The following is a 24,021-nucleotide window of genomic DNA, read 5'->3' as shown; positions in this document are numbered from 1 at the left end:
AAGGTACCGAATCTGAACCGAAATTTATAAAAATACTCGATGGATCCTAACCCAATTTACCCGAAATATCCGGAACCGATGGTTCCGAACCGAAACTGAACTGAACTAGATCGGAGTAAAACTCATGATGGGCCTAAACCGATATATGTTTTTATAGCCCAACGGCCTTGTTACTACAACCAAAGGATACAATGATGTTTTATGTGCTTATTTGGGTCCCACCAAAAAGGGAGAGAAAGAACGCCTATGCTACGTGGGCTGGAGTTCATAAACCGATCAAAACGTTTGTCCCACGTACAAGTGGCATGTAACACCGATTAATAATGAAGAAGTTACAATCTTTGTCACTCCACACGTACGGAACGTGTCTCAAGCGACAGAGAAGCTTCATTCAATTTCAATTAAAATGTTCATCTGTCCTAAGTAAAAAACGACTGTAGAATCGACCTATGATGAAATCAAACAAGGTTCGAATAGACAAGAAATGATGTCCGGCGAGTAGAAGGACTAAGTTACTCTCTAAATTCTAAATTAGAAATTGAAGAGTAGGGGTGAGTTGTTGGATGAAATTAATTCATTATCTGGTCACTGTGATCGTGTTACTGCTAAGAGAGAAAAAGTGATGAACAGTTAATGTGATCATCACTCTGTTGCAAGAAAAGGAGTGACGAACGATCACTAGTGAAAGAGTCTTAACATAGACCATTTGTCTTTTTCAATCGGTTTAACATCAACCAGTTATTTAAATATAAATCATCGGTTTATATTCTTAAGTAAACCGAGAATCTAGAAAGAGTTGGAGCGACCGACCGACATAAACTCCTAATTCAAAGAGAATTTTGGAGAAACCAACATATAAAGCGCAATCCAAAAAAGATTATGATTGACATAAACCTATAAATAGGGAAGTCTTAGAGCAAGGACAGACATACAAGCACATACTACAAAAAAAAACCTAAAAGCTATTTTTCCAGATAACCAAACGATCAAAACTCTTTGTACCTTTGTCTTTCGCCTATCGATGACAAATAGTAAGTGACAGACGATACCAGCTTACTTTGATCTTCGATATTGATTGCTTGTAACTCAATACTCATTGATTAATAAAGATCTATTTCATCTCATCATTTTGTATGACTATTCACACACGAATCAGTTAAATTGGTGAATTATTGGGGATATTTTTTTACAAAGACATATTTTTTTAACAATAAGAGGCATCTTTTCTATAAACCTATTAAAATAACATATTAAATCTGATTTATTTAAGGTTTATTCAATAAAAAATAAAAAAGAGTAGGTCCATTACATGTACGTCCGCCCTCAGTGTAGCTTCTTCTCGTTTCCTCAGCTTCAACATCCATACGTGAAGTAGTCTCGTGTAGTATCTGCCGATTTTCTTATGAAATTCTCTCAATATCCTGTAGAATTTTGTGGCCTTACCTCTGTTTTGATCTATTTCTTTAGCATGCGGGACTACCGCTCGCATGTGAATATAACACTAGCACAGGACAATGTGCGACAAAGATTCGATAAACTTTTGAGGGTTTAGTCCAATTGACAAATAAATCAAGGTATTTTCCTTGCCTGCTGGTCGAGAACATTTTAATAATCATAGAATTATGACGATAGAAAATACACCAATGTCCCTATACCCATTATTCTTCGATGCACACCGGCAAAAAGAGGTGTTACACAGAAGGGATCTGACTCTATGGAGGTGTGGGAACAAATTAAAACATAGGTTCAATTCAAAGGAGACATGGAAACAGATCAGAGTAGCTCAGCCTGAAAAAGATTGGTATAAGGGTATCTGGTTCTCACACGCCACGCCCAAATACTCGTTTGTTGCTTGGCTGGCTATCAATGATCGTCTCGCAACGGGTGACCGGCTTCTCTGTTGGAATTCAGGTGCCAATCCTGCGTGTACTCTGTGTAATCACCCCTATAAACAAGAAATCACTTATTCTTCGAGTGCCAGTTTACAGAGGAGGTCTGATCAAAATTAACTCACAATCTACTCGGCTCAAACTACACATCACTAGTATGTCATCCTGGCTTTGCTCTTTGATGATGTTCGGGATAAAATCAACTTGTTTCTTCTTCAGTACTCTTTCCAGAGCACAATCCATTGTTTTGGCAAGAGAAAAATGGTTGACGCCATGAAGACCCATCCACACCACCCTCTCATGCAGCTTGATCAAACGTCTTGACAAGAACATCAGAAACAGACTGTCCTCGATTCAGTTATTGGGAGACAAAAGATTCAACAGAGGATTAGAGGCCTGGTTTGCTTCTCGTTAGACTGGAGAAAACTTTTGTGTAATACAATTAGTCTAGTTATTCATACACCTCAAACCAAGGACGCATGACATTGTAAAAAAAAAAAAAATTGGATTAATTTAACATTTATTCCAAAAAAAAATGTGTCAATGGGGTTGTGTATTACTTAGCTAAAACTTATCGCTATGTAACTGATGAGGCGTTGTCTTGTGTGATAGTTTGTTTTGATATTAAGTTTGAGACATTCAAATTCATTGAGGCAGAAGAATGTTTTATGATTATAAATTGATACACTATAAGGATAGATGGGATTGATTGCAAGTATCATAAAAGCAATGATAGAAGATGTACCATTGAGTTGTGTATGTGGGTTTTAGAGGATGTTGAGAAACAGGAATGGTCGAAATGTCTACACTTTGTGGGACCATATAATGTTATACCTCCGGGTTTCCGTTGTTGGAGTGACTGCTGCGGGTGAAATTGTTTTGTCTATGGATTATACATTTTATAACTGTAAACCGGTTTATGTTATCTACTTCAATCCAGAAAGTAACGTTCGCCAAAGTGTTGAAATCCAAGGGTTTGGAGAATACTATGACAAGAATGTTCATTACGTTTCTGCCTTTATTGACTACGTAGAGGATCTTAATGTTAACAATGGAAACTACCTCAAGACAAGCAAAGGCCTAAATATCATTAGGAAAAGGGGAAAACTATACCAAGACCAAATATTTTTGAAGAACAAGCAGCAGAACAAGTGTCGATTTGTTGTTGGCTAACCTGATCATGGAGGCGAACCCAAATTCATGTATAAGAAGAGTCTAGCCGGTTTGGTTTGGCTGTAAGTGTGACTTCACATTTACAGGTTTCGTGTGCGTTTTATTACTTTGTTTGCATAGCTATTTTGTTATCATGTCTGAATTGTGTTATGTTCCTTTGATTAATTCCTTTAAAGTGGTCTGATTTAGTTTTCTAATGTGGCCATAATTAATACGACTTGACATGCTAACAATATATTTAGTAGTATATCTTTTTCTTCTTCAACAGATGAACGGAGAGAAGCACTTTTTTAGAACAGAAAAATACAAATAAAGAGTCTACATATGCGGATATGCCTTGCAGAAAAGTATCTATATGAAATGTTTTTTTCCTTTTTAAGTAAATGAGATTCATTCAGAGTTTCAAAAAGGAGATTCGTTTGTATGTAAACCTATATCAAAGAACACACGAAGTTTAGTACTTCTAGGACGACTCGGAGCACATATGTTTGTTTCATGTACATAAAGATGATTTGTATTAGTTTCTTAGTTTTATGTCTATTATTCTATTCCTTACACAATCTATGTATATACACACACTGACACATATCATGTATATGTATAAAATTTCTCTCTGTTAGATATATACGATATAATTAGTTTTTGGCACGAAGCTATTGGCACGTTGTTGGTATACTTCTCATTTGTCTATAGTTTCTTTCGAATATTTCGTCTAGCTAAACTGTTATCTTAGTTTCAGAATTTTGATCTCTCATATTCATATACCTCCCAACAAGAATAATCCAAATCTTTAAATTTTATGCATCTAATAGTTACATACATTTGAATCTACCATCCGACTAACATCCTAGCACAAATTAAAACTATATATTCTATATATGCAAACGATAAAACATTCTGAATAAACAAAAAAACTCACCTTTTAAGAAAAAAAACAAACACATATTACAACAGCGACACTTTGTAAATATAATCTCTTTCTAATTTTTACCAAGAATCTATTCTATTAAAACAGAAACACATTTAGTGCTTGCATCCAAACACTCCCAAATTTTTTTTATAATATTTTATTTTATTTTTATATTTAATTTCCGAAAATTAATTATTAATTTATATATTTTTAGATTTCCTAAAATTTAGGTCATTTTTAATTTAAATTTCAAATTATTAGAAATTTAATTAAATTTAGTTACAAAAATTTGTATTCAATTTAATTTAAATTCAAAAAAAAAATATAATTAAATTTTCTTACAAAAATTTATATAATAATTTTAATACTTTAGAATTTCTTAAATACATGAAAGATTTAATTAAACTTTTAAATTTAAATAATATTTTAATAAAAATGCATAGTAAATAAATATTTTATCGTATTTTATCATAAACAATCGGTCTAAAATATCAAATATTTGAAATTAATAAATATTTATATTATACAATAATATGATCGAGCTGATTAGAGTTATTATATATATAAGATCCATGAGTTAATTTATTAAAACATGTAAGATATTAAGATGATTTGAGACAATTAAACTAATAGGTTAGTCCGTTTATATATATATATATATATATACATTTTTTTAATAGCACAAATAGTAAATAAATATCTTATTATATTTTTTTCATAATCAATTGGTCCAAATATTCTATATTAATAAATATTTATAGGGTTATACAATTATAATTATAGTCTTATATGGGTTAGTTTGTCAAAACATGTAAGATATTAAAAATGATTTAAACAACTAAACTGATGGATTAGCAAATTCATAGATATATAGATTGTTTATATGTAAATCTAAATTTACATAATAACAAAGTTTATAATTAACATTAGATCAATGTATACTTAATTAACGTATACTTTTATTTTACTAATATACAAATTTTACTGTTTAAAATTAAAATATGATAACAATTTATTGATTTAAAAAATAAATAACAAAAATAAATTATATCTAAACAAAAAAGATAAATGCAACTTACATTAGAAATAAAAAATAAAACATTCTCGTGTGGACGCACGGGGTTAAAATCTAGTAATCCTTTAAAACTCATGAATACATATGGTAAAAGCTTTAGCTTGCTTTCTTGCTCCCCAAGAAAGTAATTTTTTATTAGTTTGGTGAAGTATATTTACTATATGTTTCACAACGGCCAGGATAATGTCGCTGTAGGCCACCTCCAACTTTAGTTTAGAGCACTGCGATGGAGAAAAAAAAAATGTTATTTTCGACAAGTTAAAGCTCATTTGATTTGGAGGTGGATAAAAAGTAGAGAACGAAATTGAAATATATTCTGCTTACTTGTAGATGTAAGAGATGATTCCAAGAATCACACAGAGAAGAATGATATCGATGCAGAAGTTGCGACTTGATCTCATCTGCAATCTCCAACCAAGTTTAGCACAAAGTTGTCACAAGGAAATGATTGAAATTTCCAAGAACCAGATTCTGATTTAGCTTTTATACCTTCACAAGCTGTTGCTTGAGCCGAACATTGGTGTTCTTCAAATCCGAAGTTGCTCCATCAACCTACAACAATCGTAGAGAAATTATATGTCATCGTTTTTTTTTTCTACTGACAAATGAGGAGGAAGAATTCATCAATTTGAAAATGAATCTCACCTTTGTTTCCATTTCGTCCATCAATGAGACTTGCTTGTCAAGTTCCTGAAACCGAAAAATGTAAATCTCCATCGGATATGTAGAAAATCTCTTGTTACATGGGATATGACAAAACAACGAACCTCGTTCATATCACGCGCTAAGTTCTTTAGTGCGTCCAAACCTTCTGATATGACATCAAGACCCTCGTCCTAAAGAAAAGCAAGAACATATACACTAATCAAAAATTCTCAATGACGAAAGAACAAAAAAAAAAAAAAAAGCTGATCGATGAAATTCAAGCACCTGTTTCTTTCGTCTCATCTCATATTCTTGTCTAAACTGGCTGGATTCTTCAGTTTGTTGGAAAAACCCATCATCCATGTCTTCCTCTAATGGTAACCACACAAAAAAAGAAATAACTCATGTTTATCTTTACATAGCGTTAAAAATAAACACAAAGAGGAAAGAAATATTTCTTACCAGACATATCAAACTTGATGTTCTTGTTGGGTGCAGAAGCACCTCCCCATTCATTATTAGCTTGTTTTGTTGCATGTTGATTTCCATCAGGTATCACTTGAATCCTATCAGCTAGTGCGATAACTAGATCGCATCGCGATTCTCGTTCCTCTTTTGTAAGCCCTTTGACCTGTATGGGATACAAAGTTAATCGAAAGTTTGAACACAACCAATTTGATGATATTTCTTCATATTTGACTCATTTGTGAATTAACAATAAGTAATTATAAAGTTAACCTTCTTAACGGCGAGTTTCTGCAGTTTAACAACATCTTCAGCTAAACGAGCTTTTGTCCTTCGAACCTCAGCATTCATGGCCACAGCTGCAGCTCTATTGTTCTCCGTTGATGCCAAATCCGCTTTCTACATAGTTTGATACAAAAATTAAACTCAATAACGTTAGAATTCACTGAATTGTAGCAATGAAACGATATATAAACGCATTTTTCTCATTTTTTCATTAATCTTTCTTTGTTGTTTTTGAGGTGACTTCAAATCCGATATAGACTGTTATTATGAGTGGGCGGATTTTTTTGAATAATACGGTATCCTATTAATTAGGTTTAAGAATAACAAAATTTACTAATCTTATTAAAATCAGGTTTGGGGCGTTATAAATATGGGTCTTAAGGGTTTGTATTATTCATTCATTCACATGATAATAAAGAAATCCTAGAAACGGATATTTCTTCTAAAGAAATACGTTTTTCTCTAAAATTTTCGATTTTCTTCTAGTTTTGATTCGCTAAAATCTCAACATTCTTTGATTTGCTTGAACTGAAAAACAGTAAAATGTTTCCTTTCTGATCGCTATGATTCCAACTCTATTTTAGTATTTTATATTTTAGTCTTTTATAAGCAGAAATCTTGGCATATACAGATTTAAAAACTTTGTAAAGCAAAATCAAGAACAGAGAAATTTCAATGGAGGAGAACAATTTCACAATCGTGACCAAATGAGAGTGAGTATAGGATACGAACGCGGAGAACTGCTTCAATGTCAGAATCAATGGAGGAGTAAAGGTGAGAGAAGGCATCGTCACCAGAAGCTCCAAGCTCACGCTGCTTGTCGACGTCGTACTTGTCATACTTCTTGCAAATCTCTTCGACTCTGAAGATGATATCTATGACCGGCATGTCTCCGTGATTCTTCCTTTTCTTCTTCTTCTTCTTCTGTTACGATTTCTCCGGTTTGGTCCATGTTTCTTAGTCACCACATGAACCTCTTCCTTCTCCATTTTTGGAGACTCTGCATAAACGAGGCGTAGAGCGTAAACGTTGGCATTGAAGGATTCTATTTTTGTCTCTATACTCTATTTTTAAAGTAAAAACGATCTCTAATGATACTCTATATATATCTCGTTCTAAAAATAGAAGAATGATTATGTTAATCCAAATTTAGCTATATAGAGTTACTCTACGTCAAGTGTAATTGTTTAACATAATTTGTTACTAAAAATAGAGAAATATAGTGTTACTGCATGCTCGTGCTTTGGTGGTCCTCTGTCAAATATGTAATGATATACTTGTAGAGCACTTCCCATATGTGATTGTATGACTCTCCACGGATATTCATATCTTCCATGCAATACAAGAGAGATCAATTGAAAGCAAAGGTGATAAAGATTGATGGAATTGGAAAGTGAGCAAGAGATTATATTGGTAATTGAATGAATACAGTATAGAGTTTAATTAGATATTAATAAGAGTTTTTGTGATAGTTAGGGGGTTCAGATGATACGTGTACGATGTTTTCTAGATACCATCATACACATATCATTTACCTATTTGACATTATCATGAATAAGGACACATCTGGATTTTCTTATAGAAAAATTAGTATTTGAATTGTTAGAACAATCGTATCAGCTTCTTCACAATCTTATTCTTCTCTAACGGTAACCACGAACTAAATTCCTAAACTTCGGTTTGATACAGTTTCTGGTGAAAAATAAGGTGAAAAATAACAGAAAGAACTGTTTGAAGCCATCTTTATTCTTTCTAATTGTGAAGGTTAATGAGCACAATGTCAATTTTTATATACTTGTTCAGAATGACAATGTTCACATTGTTATCATCTTTGACAGATCATAAAAGGAGACTTAGATAATTATCTCTATGGTTCTTTGAAAAGCTCGCGACCAATGACAATCCTTCTAATCTCACTTGTCCCCGCGCCTATTTCATAAAGCTTTGCATCTCTCAGAAGGCGTCCCGTTGCATATTCGTTTATGTATCCATTTCCTCCTAAACATTGGATAGCCTGCAACATCAAACCAGATATAATGGACTCAATGGTCAAGAAGTATTCATGGATGATAGTATAAAAAGAAAGCAGAGGAGTAAAAAGGTACTTGACCTGTAAAGCAACCTGTGTTGCTCTTTCGGCTGCACAAAGAATAGTTCCCGCGCAATCCTAGAAGAATAATAACATACAAGAGAGGCTATTAAGCAGATATAGAATGAGGATTCTTTTCATAAGAGATAACGAGAAGGGATGATCAAAAAATCACCTTTGGGTCAACTTTCCCATTGTCACACTCCCTTGCAACAGAGTAGACATATGACCTGAGATATACCAAAAGCAACATCTTTTTTCTTTAAAGCTCATTTTCGGCTGTTATGGACGAAATGAGTTTCAGAGTTTTTGAGAGATGTTTTTCTACCTTGAAGACTGTAATGCAGTGTACATGTCAGCAACTTTACCCTGAGTCATCCAACATACTTTAAAGATTATCACGATTGAAAGTTAAGAATTTTGGAACCTTTATGTTAAGGATGCTCAAAGATTAACCTGTATAAACTGGAACTCCCCAACAGGACGACCAAACTGTTCTCTCTGGCGTATATATGGAAGTACAGTGTCGAGGCATGCCTGCATGATCCCTAAGGGCCCAGCTGCTAAAACAAGTCTCTCTAAATCCAGACCTGACATCAGAACATACACTCCTGCACGTAGAAAAACACTATGTCCATAAGACAAGTATAGAGAAGGGGCTTGTAGCCTCGGATCAAGAAATTGTACCAAGCGTGGAGATCAAAGTAAAACGATGAAGTTGCAGCAATAGAGAATGAAGTGCAACTTATCCATCAACCTAAAGAATCAAAGTAAAAAGATGAAGTTGCAGCAATCAAAACCTTTTCCTTCCTTGCCAAGAATGTTATCTTCTGGAACAAAGCAATTCTCAAAAACAAGCTCACACCTGCTCAGAAGAGGAGACATATATCAGATAACAAGAGGCAATGAAGAAGGACTTTAATTTAGACAGAGAATCCTGAGAAAATAGGGGATTACGTGTCGCTTCCTCGCATTCCCAGTTTGTCCAGTTTCTGAGCAGTACTAAATCTGCAAAACCACCACTATCAGAGATAGATTTGAAGAACTATCTCTCAAGATCATAGAGAGGCAGTTTCGACTTCGGGAAACAAGATTGAGAAAAAAAATACCCGGTCATGCCCTTCTCTATAACGAAAGCTGTGATTCCTTTAGAACCTGCTTTTGTATCAGTTTTGGCGTAAACAATCTGATTGAACCAAGCAAACAAATGGTAGAAAATTGTTAAAACTAAAAAAAAAGAAAGTATGCGGCTATGTGCCATTCAAATTCAGACAGTTAACATATTAGCTAAACTGCATTACCAGTGTTTCAGCAGACGGACCATTAGTGCACCACATCTTGTTGCCATTTATTATATAGCCACCATCCACCTTATCAGCCTTGCATTTCATGCTGACAACATCTGAACCAGCTGTATAAAGATCATAAAACTAAAATCAGAATAAATCGTTCACTATACATATATGTCTCTCTCTCTCTCTCTCTCTCTCTCTCTCTCTCTCTCTCTCTCTCTCTCTTTCTTTATCCAAACGGTATGCATCTTACCATTGGGTTCACTCATTGCAAGTGCACCAACATGCTCTCCACTGATAAGCTTCATAACAGCAAAATCATTAGTTAGCTAAACTCGTAAGGAGAGATCTCAAAAGAGTTCACAAATGAAGAAAAATCGAACTATAAAAAGCCAAATATCAGTCTTATTTCCATTCATATCACTAATAAGGTGAGATACTAATTTTCTGATAAACTCAGATGAAACCGTACCTTTGGCAAATACTTCTGCTTTTGGGCTATAGTTCCATTCCTCACCTGTAAAGTAGTAGTAGTAGTAAATAAGTCTCCTCTCTTGAGTTAACAAAAGCTCAGATATTGCAAGTTTTGTCACTTTGTGAGCGCTTATATTTACCAATTGATTGATGCAAAGGTTGGAATGGGCACCGTAAGACAGAGCAACTGACCCCGAGGCCCGACTAATTTCCTCCATTGCTATACAATGATACAAGTAACCAAGACCTAGACCTCCATATTCCTCTGCAGGCAAACCAGAGGATTATGAGTCAAGGTTCCCTTCTAGACATATATGCTAAAGAAACAAAAAACTTCACCATTGAGCTAATAGCAAAAGCTTATGATATGTGATAGGACAGAAATCTACCTGGTGCAGTGATTCCATGGAGATTAAACTCACCCATTAGCTTCCATAAGTTGACATCCTAAGTGAGAAATGTATTAAAAGATTAGGTTTGGGAGATATATATAAGCAACAAAAACCATAAGAGGAAGGAATGAAAAAGACTAGAAATCAAGACAAACCTTTGGAAATGAGTTTGTTCGATCGATTCTTTCTGCGTGAGGAGCGATAACATCTTGTGCAAACTTGGATACACTTTCTTTAAACTGCAGTTGCAATGTCAATGAAAAAAAAATTTAAAAAAAATAAAAAAATTACAGAGGGATTCAAGAACGTTTCATGAACTTTGAAAATCAGGAAAGTCCAAGAAAGGAAAAAAAACTGGTGACAAGCATTAACAACCACAATCACACTAAACAACCCCATTTGATATCAACACAAAACAAGATGCAGACCAAAGTTCCGATTTTTAAACCGGCATAATAGCTGGAAGATTTTTGGGAAATAAACTTCGTACAGACACAAACACAGAGATAATGGAGAGAAGAGAGAGAGAACCTGTAACTGAGTGTCGTCGAAGAGGAGGGACGAAGAGAGAGAAGAGTAGTAGTGTCTCCTCCGCGTCTTGACGGCGTAACCGAGAATCGATCTAGCGGCCAAAAACCTCTGCATCTTGCGATATTTTGGTAATCAGATCGACGGCACTAGGAAGATTGTGTTCGTGTAAGTATGCAGAAAACGTTTTTTTATTAGAGACCCAAATATACGCTTCCAAATTGAGATTAAATAATGAAATAGCAAATGAAGACGAAGAAGAAGAAGCTGATAAGGATTGTGAAATAGAGATATGAACAATGAGTCACGCACGGTCCGACAAAAGTCCGAGGTTCCGTATACCACTTTGATCTTTATTATTTAGAAATCAATCATCTTTATCAATAAATTAGACACCTTTCTCTTCTGTTTCCTCACACTTTAGTTGAATCAATAAAAACATCCTTTTTCTTTTCATCTCTTGAGGAACGACAATTCATACGAAAATGGTAATAAAGAAGACATAACAGGCAAGATATGCTAAAGAAAGCATACAAACAACAAAACCTCAATGCCATCTGCTTAATCTATTTCGTATATATAAATCTTGCTGTTCCCAAAATGTAAATGTAAGATTCTTTTTTCAAGAGTGAAGAGGAAACAGAGCTGATTTTTTTTTTTAATTTACATTTACAAATGCTGTTTCTCCTATTGGCTAATATCACCTTAGAACACAGCTTTTTTGGAGTAACTATCGACTCAAAAAAAAAAAAAACCCCCTATCCCACATACATTTACCAATTTAAAAGCCTCCTTTAATTTTTCCAGTCTTTCATTTACTTAAATATAATCTTTCCCTCCTTTGCAAATACAAAAAACAACCTGCAACGATAGAGAAACTTCAGATTCATAGAGTTGATATAGTAGTTGTAAAGAAAAAGGTTACGAGATGTCAAGAACTCTGGCTTTTTACCTTTGCATAAAGCGCCTGAAGGTGCCAAGCACAGAGGAGAATCAAGGAAATCTTGGTAAACTCTGGCTCTGATGATCCATTTGATTGTTCGGTGCATATGCGTACTTAAAGAATCAAAGGAACACCGAATTATCCCGCCAAAAAAACACAAACAAGCGAGGAGGCTATACATCGTACATACAAACCAAAACTCATCTCATTCTGAGTCTGAATCAATTGAGAGAAACAGCCGAGGTCTTACTGAACGCTTTTGCCGAGGAAATGAGAACGGACTATCTGATCTTTGACTACTTGCCTTCTCTTGTCTATTGTCGTTCATCCCCAGAAGCAACGACGCTGCAAGTATGCAGATTATACAGTCAGTAACAATTATAGTGATGAATACATATCTTTTCCTTCTTATGCAACATTGCAAATTCACAACACGCAGTATTAATTATCCCTAAATGTTTCAGTTTTAGTCAGGGGAACGAACCAGTCTCTGACAGTGTATCCAAAGCACCATCTCTCGTTGATACTGGATTGGTTCCGTTATGTCCATTTGCTCCTATCGTCTCACCATGATCACCGAGCCTAAGAGAGATCCAATCATCACTGTGGATTCCGTTTGACATCTCAGCTTGATTTTTGAAATCGGACTGAGCTGAGGTCTCTGGTCTTGTTGGCAGAAATATCTGAAGCGAGGGATCGTCTCTACTAAATGCCAGAGGATTGTCGACTAATCCATTGTTTGCAATTGCTTCAGATTGTCCAACAGACTCTGGAACCATAGGAATAGATGGCATTGACGATGTATTTGGAGCCATAGAGTAACCACTATTTATTGCAGGGTCACAGTTCAGTGGACCAACTAAACCCTCTGATACATCAGCATCAGATGCAAATAGTTGGAACCCTGGCCCACCTTGGGTTTCTGAAGGCAACTGCCAAAGGCGCATATCATAATCATCATCATCGTTTGTGAAAAGACCCAAGCCTGAATTGCCTGCAGCCGCTGCGTGAGGAGGATCTTCATGATATGAGTTAGCAATATCAGGTGCGTGCAATGAAAAATTTACCACGCCATCAGCTTGATTCTCATTGTATCTCTCAGTGATAACAACATCGTTCTCTTCCTCAGAATCACTTAAAACGATTACTTCGTTATTACTAGCTGCTGCTGGTTGATGATTCCTATCAGGAAAGTTATAGCCTGAATCTACATTCATGGATAGAGAGTCAAGTTCCATCCCGTTGTTTCCAAAATCAAAGGTTCCAACAGCATCCTGGTTAACGCTAGGGTCATCACCATCTCTACCACTTCCACTGGCACTACTGCTCATTGGTATAAGATTCTGCTTCTCTTGCCTATTGCTGGAAGATAAACCATTAATATTCGGTTTGCTGACTTCCCAAATGCCATTGCGATTCTTCCTTATTCCAAGTTTCAGAGGTGTTGGGCCATCTGAGCAACCTTCTTGTTTGATTGGTGTCAGCATTTCCATCTTGGGTTTGATCTCATCAATGGTGGGGAAAAGACTACCATCAGGTTTGTGCCATTGTGAGAGTTCCCCTAATTCCCTGCGCTCACTCTCACTTTTGAACTTCCCACGCCAACAACCATCAGGCTTCATTTCAATTTCAGTTAACTCTTCATCACAACGTCTCATCTGCCATGCATAAAGACGACCTTTATTAATGTCGATTGATGAATTTAATCATAGAAATATCAAGAATGCTAATAGTCTACAAAATTGTACCTTTGATGTGATTCGGTTAAAATATGGATCCACGATGATATGCTCAAGAGAGTAATTTTTCAGACAAATGGGACACTGCCACTGTAATTAAACAAAACAAATAACAACTAAACTCAGTTACCAATATGAACATCCCACAATTATCTAGACTATGATAGAATACCTACCTTTCTGGAACGTTGGTTCAGCTCCACAAACACCTCAAGGTCAAAACATCCCATATGCACACAGGGTTTAAATCTACCAGCAACTTTCATCCGAGACCCGCTCATCTAATAACACAAACAGAAACGTACCTCAAATAGTCAATAAGATAAACAACAACTGTGATTACAAAAACTTATTTATAGTGAGCTACATCTACTTACAGGACAGCGGAGATTAACACCAAAGAAGTCAGCGACAACCTCAATGTCACTATCACTGTCGGCATTATCATTTCCAGCTGCACCTCCAATACATCGACGTACACGTGCAAGAGCATCTTCAAAAGGCTCGCCTTTAGCCTCCTCTGGGATCATATTTAGGACCTAGGTGAAAAATAAATGTGAATTTTAAGGAAATATAATGTTTGAGCATTAGAGAACACTAGAGTTGGTGATGAATATTGACTTAATTTTTTAACGTCTCTCATGCAGTAAATATAAGTACCTGTTGCAGAGACCTTCGCTTCACAAGTCTTACACCCAAACAAAAAATGCGGGAGTCACATCCACTCAAGGATATCTTGTTAATTCCATCCCTAATACAAGGAGTAATCTGCCAACAAAAAAATGCAATGAGAGCATACTAAATCACGAACAGCAAGAGTTTATTTTTTGAGAAAGCATAGTATTATTAAACAACAAAGAAAGGTAGCAGGTAGGGATGAAAAACATACAATTGGTCCATCATCGCGGCCATTGGCCCCAAGAAGCTGTGACCCAGGTCGGTTAATAGCACGAACAGGTATACCTATAAAATAGTGAGGTAGTTTTTGAGAGCAAATTTATTCCAAGGAATTCAATGTCTATTCATACACGTATGATTATGTGTTTGAAACCCATTCAGTTTACCAAGAGATGCTAATAACACAAAATTAGTTTACATATCAAAACCAAGCTCTGAATTTCACTAGCATACCATTGACCTGCAGATCAGCATATTGAGGCCACTGTATTCTGAACAGAACTTTGTCATTCAAGAGCATACACCAAGCCTGAAAACAAAGCAGATTCCACTACCAATTAGAAAACACATACGCATATATAATCTTACATATCTAACCTAGTTGTAAAACCAGCAACCTGAACATCGTACTCCTGTTTCACCAATAAGTCTCTGTCCGTCCTTGTTATTTGAAATGTTCTGTCCACACTCTGTATTGGGTTTGCACTGAAAATATTGCAGAGTTTAAGAATAAGAAAAAACCATCAATTTTTGAAGTTTAAGCAAGCGTGGTGAATCTGGCTAGGAAACAGTCATGATTCCTCTTTCTAAATACTAGAATGAACATAAAGTCCCATCAAAAGGCTAAGTGACTAGGCTTCACCTCATGACTCAATTGAAATCAACCCCATATTCAGAAACAGTATGCATTGCGTAAGACGTAAATCTTAGAAAAATTATATATTACACATAGCAGAAGTGCTTCAGCTTTCCAAACTAAAAAAGTGCTGATAGTTGTACTTCCAAGATTGGGATTAGAGTACATAAATCTATATACGATACCTACAAAAAAAACTTGGTACACTTACCCATCAGTTGGAATGTTCGTAACAGTCAATCTCACCGGTAACAATGTATGTGCCACTGTGAGCCAAAATCTGCACATTTAAGACCATATAAGACAGCCAAAATATGTCATAACCTGGTTAACCTAAAGATAAATTCACATTTAGCAACAAAGTTAGAATTATCTTCAATGCTGGACATATATGAACAAAGATCAAAGAGGAAAAAATGTAGCAAGCTGGACAGAATTGTCTGTATTAAGGAGAGATACAAATAAACTTTTAATCATTAATCTCATAGTCAGGAGAAAAAGGGAAAGTTCCTGAGCATCTTACGGGTCAGCTCGGGTAAGTCGACATATTTCACAGTAAAAGGAATCAGGAAGCGGTGGATTTCCTCCCATAGGCTTCTCCGGGATAATAACACAGCCAACATGCTCCCAGACATGGCATTTCGGATCCTCGCACTGAAAATTACAAATCATAATTGAGATCGTAATAAGGTATCACCAAAAATTTTACTGAGCCATAAAACACCAAGAAGCTGCTGCTAAATTAATTGTGTCACAAACTTACCTGTATCATTGACTCTGTCTCCAGTGAGCTTCCACAAATACAACGAACTTTAATATTTGGTTGAAAGGAATCTTCGAGCTCTCCCTTAACTTTCACATTACTGATATCTGAACTAACTTGTCCTTTCGATGCTAGGTCACTTGCCCCAGATGCTTGCATTCTCCTGTGGAAAACACAAATTTATGGTACTGGAAAGAAAATCACTGGTCACAAAGAGATAACATGGCCTACCATAAGAAAGCCGTGGCTAAAGCAAGCACTCACCTATATGTATCGTTCACTAGTTTTGCAACTTTTTCCCTTGCCACGACATCCTTTTTAGACCACAACCTGGCAACTGTCAGTAAACAGTAAGTAATGGAGAAAAACTCTTATCAGAAGATGGTGCGCCAGCACTGAAATGGTTTCTTTGATCACAGTTAGGTATGAACACATAAACATGATTGCTCAATATACCTTGCTCATTGGAAAGAATGGCCAAGATCCGCTCGACAAGGTCCTGCACAAGCCAATTGCGAAAGAAAACATAGTTCATATTTAACGACAATCCAAATTGGTACGCAACTACGCCTATGAGCTTACATAGTAGATAACACTCTATTCCAAATAGATGGATATGCCAGAACTTCGCTATTAGCAACTCCATTACAATTTTATGACAATAATAACTCCCAAAATGATAAAAAGTCCAATAATTTACAGAGTTCCAAACCATAATTCAAGTGCAAGATTAGCAAAAAAGAGTTTTTTACCTGCTTCTTTCCCTGTTTAGAAAGTCCCAACTGAGTAAGCACATCCTTGAGCTCCTTTATCCGGAAATATGCAAGTTTCTCCTGAAAATATATCAGATGAAACACTGAGCTTAAGTAAACCAAGATAATCAAATTCACTGCGAACACGAACAATGTTTTTTTCTGCAACGACATCAAATCAGACTCTGAGATTGACTAACACCAAGATCAAATACACAGACAACAGTAATAAACCATAAATCCAAACATAGGATCTCAATCTCCCCATGTCATGTGAGAAGCAGACTGTGCCTAATAACCATCAGGAATTGTACTACCAAAGTTAAATACCTAATAACTTCCAGAAACTAAGTAATGTTCGTGAGACAGAGCATCATTTTCTTCTACTCAGTAGTATAGTAAATCGATCTTCAGGCCGAACATGAGCAACAAAAAACTAAAAACCAATGTCTTTAAAAACCTCTGCTCAATTATCAAGCATTTAAAGTATTCGAATTTAATCCACAAGCATAAGCATCTAGACAATACCTTGCAACTAGCGACCAAATCCATCTCTTAAACCCCACCACAACGACGAGAAGCAGCAGCTCGGTTTCAAAATCACACAAGCCCGGAAAAATTAGTAACAAAGCCGGAGAATTTCACAGCATACAGTCTCCATACAGCAGCCGATCTAAACAAAACGAAAATGATCATTCAAAATTAAAATCAATTTCCCTGAAGAAACTCACCAATTAGCAGCAACAAAAATCTCAATCGAATAATTACCCAGGGATCGGATACTGCATATCAAATCATCAGTGAATTGATATATCAATTGGGAAAGTTAGTCCTCCACAGCTTTCGATTTCGAACGACGCCGACAATGTTCCCAGTTTTCGGATTTTTTATTTTATTTTACCAAAGAGAACAAAAAACCAGAGAGATCGATTTTTTTTTCCTGAGACGAAAGGAAAGAAAAGTATAACCGGACCAAATGCTGATTATCAAATCCGGTTTAATTTATTGCAATACGTCCGGGTTAAGTTCCAGTGTGCTCACGTACAAGTACCAAAGTGTCTCATAAACTATAAACCTCACCTAACTTTCCGTCTTTGTTTGTCTTTTCTTCTCTTACAGAAACGTATCATATCGTATGTATATGTTTTGACTTTCTAGTAGTATTATCTGGTGTAATCTGATCTCGCCACCTCAAAATATGTAAAACCGTTGAAACATAAAAATCGGTTTCATGTTTCTCGAGAAAGGCTAATTCGTACTTAAAAACAATCTCCAAAGGTTTCTCTCACTTTTTTCTTTAAAATGAATGAAATAAATTCAAAATAGGTAGAGTTTTACTCTAATAGTCTCCCTCATTTTTCTTTCAAAAAAGAATATTTTAAGTATATTTTTTTCTTATTTTATTATTAATTACAAATAACACTCATTATTTCTAATTTTACAAATTATACCCAATTATTTAAGAAATTATGAAATTTAAGCAAAAAAAACCTTATAAAATTTATAAAATTACTTATAAGATTTCATAAGATTACTTATCAGAATTTATAAGATTTATTATATTATTTTATTATTACCTTGTCAAAATGTCTATGTTGTATTAAAAATTATATTTTCACATTTTTATTTATAAATTTAATTAATATTGATTTATATGTATATTTTAAAAACCATAATATTTTATTTGTATAGTAAATAAAAGTTTAAAACTTTGTTTAGATATAGATGAGATACATGTAAAACTATAAGGATTATTTTGCAAATAAATAAAGTTAAAAAGTAAAATGAGAATAGTGTTCCCTCAAATTTGATGTAATACTGTTCATAAACTCATTTTTTCCCTCAAAATAAAGTTTCATTGGAGAAGAGTTTTCCTCATTTTTTGATGTTTTCCCTCAAAATGAGAGACCATTGGAGATAGTCTTAAGGTGGTTATTTTTAAAATTAGTAAAAACTTCCTCCACTGAATTCGAAAAATACATTATCATTATATTTTTGAAATTAAATAATAGACAAATATGATCTATTAAAATTATTACAATTAAATTTTTAAAAAAGAAGTTTTTTTTTCTCTCTCACTTCCTCTCTCACTTCTATCATTGAGAAAAGAATCAGTTTTTCTCCCATATCTAAATATTCCAATCAAAATCAGATATTTTTTTATTTACAGATAATAAATTCCGATTAGATCGGACTTTTTTTGTTTGTCGAAATCATCTTGCTATTTCACTTTGTTGATTTTCTCTATTTAAATGCTTCATTAATTTTAAGACCATGTCCATTAGGGTCTGTTAACCCATTTTTGGCCCAAAATCTTAGGAGAAACTGATTTTTTTTAAAAGCTTTATTCGATGAACCCGTATGCTAAATAGCATACTTATCAACTTGTCTCTTAAGCAACGTGTCAGCAGGAAATTGGTTGAATATTTGGGGATGATAATTGAATTATTATTTTATCAACCCGTCACAAATGCTAAAAGTATTATTATTTTAAATTTAACAACTCCTAAAACAGTCTTACTAATGGACATGCTCTAAGTGGAGTGACATGATTTCATTTCGGTAGAGAAATCATGGTCTCACTGCAATTTAGCAAAGGTTTCTGGCTTTCGGACGTTAGAAGCCATTTCTCCTCTGCATATGGATCCTCTTATATTTGAGGCGGTGATAATTGGATTTGGTATATGTGTTAGGGATTTTCTTCTTCGACCTTGGGAATCATCTTCTCTTAGGCTGGGAGTTTGAGATCTCCCTAGATCCTCTATCAAAAGCCTTGTTCAAAGTGATGAAGAATTAGTCATGAGTTAATGATGATCGGCGGTGTATTTTATGGAGAGGTATATTCTCCGATCAAGGATACTCACGGGATCTACAAGGAGGAGTAAGCAAAAGGCGATGAAGCATTGGTTTCGTGTGGCTGCATGATGGTCCACTTAGCTAACGGAGAAATTTTCAGGCGGTGGCTGTGTTGTCGACGAATCTTATCGGTGGGATAATTGGCAAAACAACGCAAATGTTCTTAGCCTCACACGTGTCTTAGATATGTGTAAAGTATTACATGTGTCTAATGGTTTATAATGGATCTGTATTGGGCTTCCTTTATATATTGTGTTGGGTCTTGATTTGCGTTGTAATTTGCTCTGGCCAAGGTTATAAAACGAAATGACGACAAAAAAAAATATTACAATTAAAATTTTTTTGCCCCTTAGATGTAGGTTATCACAAAGTATTTTTTTAATATCAGCATTTTTGTTTGTCCCTTAAAAAAAAATGATATAAACAATGATAAAATGCTGATACAAACTTTTATTAGATAAAATTCAGCTTTTTGTCAAACTTTTATATTTCTATTAGTTTCTAAATCATGTTGTATATACTCTTATATGAATCTATTGATGAAGTTGTTTTTCCCTTCTTTTGTTTCTTTTAGCCAATCGGATTTTTTTTTTTTAACATCTATTTTTATTAATATGAAAATCAAGTTACATAACAATAACAATACATAAAAATAAACATACAAAGCAATAAGACAACAAAGATGAGTTTGAACAATTTTTCCTTCAGAGTTTTTTGCGCTGTAAGAGTGTCCACACTATCCTTCCTTGTAATCGCATTTGATCTGATGCGATTTTTTTTTTGCTATGATCCATCCTTTCTCCTGTTGTATGTCATTGACACATTCCAAAATAAGAACTAAAGATATTCTTCGAATAAGAATCTAATTTATTGATTCATTCGATAGAAATTTTTTTTGGAATTGCCAATTTTCAACAACTGTACGAATGTCGCCATACCACAAGGAGATTGCATCTTCCGTTCCAAAACCTCGTCCCTTCCATGGCGGTTTCCATGGTGATTGTTTCCATAACAACGCTATATCCAGCAAAGTAAACACACCAGGAAAAATCGAACCAAAATCCCAACTTCGCCGACCATTATCTTCAATTCTGAACCATGGTGGTTTCCATGGCAATTCTTTCCATAGCAAAGTGGTTATGGTTAGAACACAACCACCCTTATAAACCGTCTCCAACATATAAATAGTAAGAAAAATATGAGAAATCACCGGGAAACACCACCAACCATTGTATGATTATATTAAAAAAAAATTCTTTTTTAATGTTGGATGATTTTTTTCTTAATACTGTAACCGTCTCAAATCGTCTTATTTCAAGGATTTTCAACCTCTGGCAGCGGCTCTTCTCATTTCTTCTTTTCTTCATAATTAATCTAAAATTCTATAGATATGATTTTAATAAAAGTGATGTTTGTTACATCCATGGAGAAAGACGAAAGACTGTAATGATCTGTTCTAGAAATCAAATCTGATTTCTAAAAAACTTCAACGAGCCATCTTCGTTGGCGAGATTTTCATCCTTTTACTTTTCTCTCCACAAATTTCAACACAATTTGTCGGTTCATATATGTAAATGTTCTGTCTCTCATTGATAGAATAGCTTTCCGGCAACTATGGCTTGATTGTGTTTCTCGGCATCCTTCCTACTGATATGAACTGTATACATTAGTGATATTCTGGCATCAATTTATCAAAACACTTTTTCTATGCTACCATATTCCACCGCTTTTGTGGGATATTTCTAGCCAGTATGTCTTCAATTTCTCTTCTTGAGGTTCCTTTTCTCCGCTTTCCAAACAAACATTTTTGATATTGTTGGTTATTCGTTTGGTTTGTTATCTAATTTGGATTTGTATACATACAAATTCATCGCATTTAGGATCTGAAAAATTGGTTGTGGAAAGACATATTCAGGAAGAAGTTTGGGTGAAACGACCAGCAAATTGCAAAGATATTATTTTGATTTGCCCCTGTTGTTATTCCCCATTATCATCAATTGTGATTGACAATCTCCAATACCGATTGCAAAATATAATTGTCGATGTTGACAATTCACCAAAAATTTCACAAACGTAGGTATATGTTTATAGGACAGATTTGAGATGTATCATTGTTATTGGGTCTCTTTTGTACCTCAAGACAATATATATTCTATGTTTGGATGTTTTAAATGATGGTGAGCGGTTAAGAATTTGTGAAGATGAGACAAAGAATTCTCAAGAATTATGGTGTTCCATAATAAAGTATGGTTCTCCAAACCTTTTTTCTTTGGATTCACTTTCCATCAGTTTTAGTATGCTTCTGAAAAGTCCACTTTGGCAACAACTACAGGGAATAGGACTTCTTGGAACTTTCAATATATGTATTTGCAAACTTTATAGAACACAAGATAAAACCAAAGACACTAGTAGGAAGCGATTTCACATATTGAATTCAAAGGGGAGAAAAGTAAAGTCATTTAACGAGGGATCAAAATCAAAGCCAAACCCTGATAAGAAGACTTAGGTACAGAAGTCTTAATATCCAATTGTAGAAACAAAATTTTATATAACAGAAGTCTTGAGTTTTATCATAAGATTTAGTCAAGAGTTGCTAACCAAACACAATTCATATTGAAAAAGAATATAAAAAGGGAAAATAACAGACTTACTCATCTGTTAGAAAGTAAGAATTTTGTTAAATTCACTTTTCATAGTATGTCATTTTTAACATATAATGCATATGTAATAATTTAATATGAAATTTTCAACATATTATGCATAGGTTACAGTATTGACTAACCCTTCATATTTTTGGCCTTACTAGACTAACCTTACGATTTTAGTCTAATACGATTTTATTCACATCTTGAATATTATTACAAAAATGTCATTCTACTTAATAAAATTTAAAAAAAATTGATTTTTCAAATATTAATTAAATCAAACAATTTTATCCCAATATTCTATGTTATTACAAAAATAGCATTTTGATATTTTTTTTTATAAATTATTTTTTCAGAATTCAAATTTATTTCTTGTCGGACAAACTATTTTTTAACAAAAAAAATAAATCAAAAAAAAAAATAATAATAATACAAAACCAAAAAAAACTCCAATTCATCTTGTTTTCTCTCCAAAGGCGCTGCTCTTCCTTCCATTCCTCTCTTGCTCTCCTTTTTTCTTTTTCTTTTTTGTTTTTGTTAAATTTTGTTGCATGAATAATTACCTCTATGAACTTTAAAGCATTGATGTTTAAGATCAAGAAAAAGAGGACTAGCCCTACTGATTTTTTGTACCAAGGCGCCTCCAACGTTTCCAAGCTCGAAGATTTAGATCTTCCCATAGCTTCTACAATTCGTTCTGCTATTACGAGAGTTTTCTTTCTTAATTTTTGAATTCTTTGATTTTTTTCTAGATCTGGGTTTTTGGAACTAGTATCGATGATAAACTAAGGAGATGCGGCGGTTGGCGGTGACAAGAAAACTTTTTTTGTTGCAGATAACTTGTTTAATCTGTGGTTTTCATTGACGGAACGAGATTCCGGTGAAAGAAAAAAGATTATCCGGTGGAGAATGTTAAAGAGAGTATTTTTTGTTGTAAAGTTTGTAATATGTGATGGTAGATTTATTTGAAAAATAATATGTGGTTTGATAGATTTATAAGTTATTTGAAGGTAGATTTATTTGATAAAACGATATGTGGTTTGGTAGATTTATTAGTTATTTGATGGTAAATTATTTTAGAAACAATATGTGGTTTGGTAGATTTATTAATTATTTGGTAAATTTATTTTAAAACGCTATGTGGTTTGGTAGTTTTTTATTAGTTATTTTATGGTAGATTTATTTGTTAATGATGGTACATTTATTATTTTATATGATGGTAGAATTGTTAGTTATTTGATGGTAAATTTATTTGAAAATGATATATGATATAATAGATTTATTTGAACTGTGAATATGAATGATGCCATTTGTTTGTTCTTCTCTGACAGGTTATGCGCTTCATATGGCAGACAAGTCTCTGACGGAATTTCCGGCATCGATCTAGCGTGTTTTACTACGAATTGTAGATTTGGATTTGGTAGATTCATTTTTAAACTGATGGTAGATTTGTTTTGAAATTATGATAAAATTATTATTGAAGTGATGTAAGTCTATATTTGAATTTGTACAAATGATAATTAGATTTTAAATGATGATAGCTTTGTTTTCAAATATAATTGTCGCAAAACA

General features: G+C 34.1%; 3 protein-coding genes across 6 annotated transcripts; all 3 read right to left on the bottom strand.

Moving 5' to 3' along the window:
• Nucleotides 1-5,193: 5,193 nt before the first annotated feature.
• LOC18014102 (syntaxin-72) lies at nucleotides 5,194-7,360 on the bottom strand. Its single transcript, XM_006418986.2, has 9 exons — nucleotides 7,175-7,360; nucleotides 6,431-6,556; nucleotides 6,155-6,323; nucleotides 5,978-6,063; nucleotides 5,815-5,883; nucleotides 5,693-5,737; nucleotides 5,537-5,599; nucleotides 5,372-5,448; nucleotides 5,194-5,268 (listed from the first exon to the last, which is right to left on the bottom strand). The coding sequence occupies exons 1-9, from the start codon at nucleotides 7,328-7,330 to the stop codon at nucleotides 5,256-5,258; spliced, it is 804 nt and encodes a 267-aa protein (XP_006419049.1). The 5' UTR covers nucleotides 7,331-7,360; the 3' UTR covers nucleotides 5,194-5,255.
• An 810-nt stretch (nucleotides 7,361-8,170) lies between these two features.
• LOC18014153 (isovaleryl-CoA dehydrogenase, mitochondrial) lies at nucleotides 8,171-11,511 on the bottom strand. The gene is made up of 15 exons (XM_006418984.2): nucleotides 11,221-11,511; nucleotides 10,845-10,928; nucleotides 10,687-10,744; nucleotides 10,438-10,562; nucleotides 10,296-10,340; nucleotides 10,077-10,125; nucleotides 9,833-9,942; nucleotides 9,641-9,717; nucleotides 9,489-9,539; nucleotides 9,332-9,396; nucleotides 8,988-9,142; nucleotides 8,860-8,900; nucleotides 8,707-8,761; nucleotides 8,553-8,609; nucleotides 8,171-8,456 (listed from the first exon to the last, which is right to left on the bottom strand). The coding sequence occupies exons 1-15, from the start codon at nucleotides 11,332-11,334 to the stop codon at nucleotides 8,310-8,312; spliced, it is 1,233 nt and encodes a 410-aa protein (XP_006419047.1). The 5' UTR covers nucleotides 11,335-11,511; the 3' UTR covers nucleotides 8,171-8,309.
• A 264-nt stretch (nucleotides 11,512-11,775) lies between these two features.
• On the bottom strand, nucleotides 11,776-17,887 carry LOC18014152 (E3 SUMO-protein ligase SIZ1). Of its 4 annotated transcripts, XM_006418982.2 has the most exons (18): nucleotides 17,717-17,887; nucleotides 17,477-17,621; nucleotides 16,949-17,029; nucleotides 16,653-16,695; nucleotides 16,461-16,533; nucleotides 16,197-16,359; nucleotides 15,957-16,087; nucleotides 15,645-15,713; nucleotides 15,195-15,282; nucleotides 15,031-15,106; nucleotides 14,789-14,862; nucleotides 14,560-14,667; nucleotides 14,277-14,438; nucleotides 14,076-14,180; nucleotides 13,909-13,989; nucleotides 12,645-13,818; nucleotides 12,170-12,505; nucleotides 11,776-12,078 (listed from the first exon to the last, which is right to left on the bottom strand). In XM_006418982.2, the coding sequence occupies exons 2-17, from the start codon at nucleotides 17,498-17,500 to the stop codon at nucleotides 12,366-12,368; spliced, it is 2,592 nt and encodes an 863-aa protein (XP_006419045.1). In that variant the 5' UTR covers nucleotides 17,501-17,621; nucleotides 17,717-17,887; the 3' UTR covers nucleotides 11,776-12,078; nucleotides 12,170-12,365. The 4 variants fall into 4 exon arrangements, with proteins under 4 accessions (XP_006419045.1, XP_024009498.1, XP_024009499.1 ...); XM_024153730.1 differs by lacking the exon at nucleotides 17,717-17,887 and having other exon boundaries at nucleotides 16,461-16,526; XM_024153731.1 differs by lacking the exon at nucleotides 17,717-17,887 and having other exon boundaries at nucleotides 16,197-16,384; nucleotides 17,477-17,562.
• Nucleotides 17,888-24,021: the final 6,134 nt, after the last annotated feature.

Source organism: Eutrema salsugineum, unplaced genomic scaffold, assembly GCF_000478725.1.
Source record: "Eutrema salsugineum unplaced genomic scaffold, Eutsalg1_0 scaffold_4, whole genome shotgun sequence".
In the NCBI taxonomy this organism is placed as follows: domain Eukaryota; kingdom Viridiplantae; phylum Streptophyta; class Magnoliopsida; order Brassicales; family Brassicaceae; genus Eutrema; species Eutrema salsugineum.
This window is presented reverse-complemented; position numbering and strand designations above follow the sequence as displayed.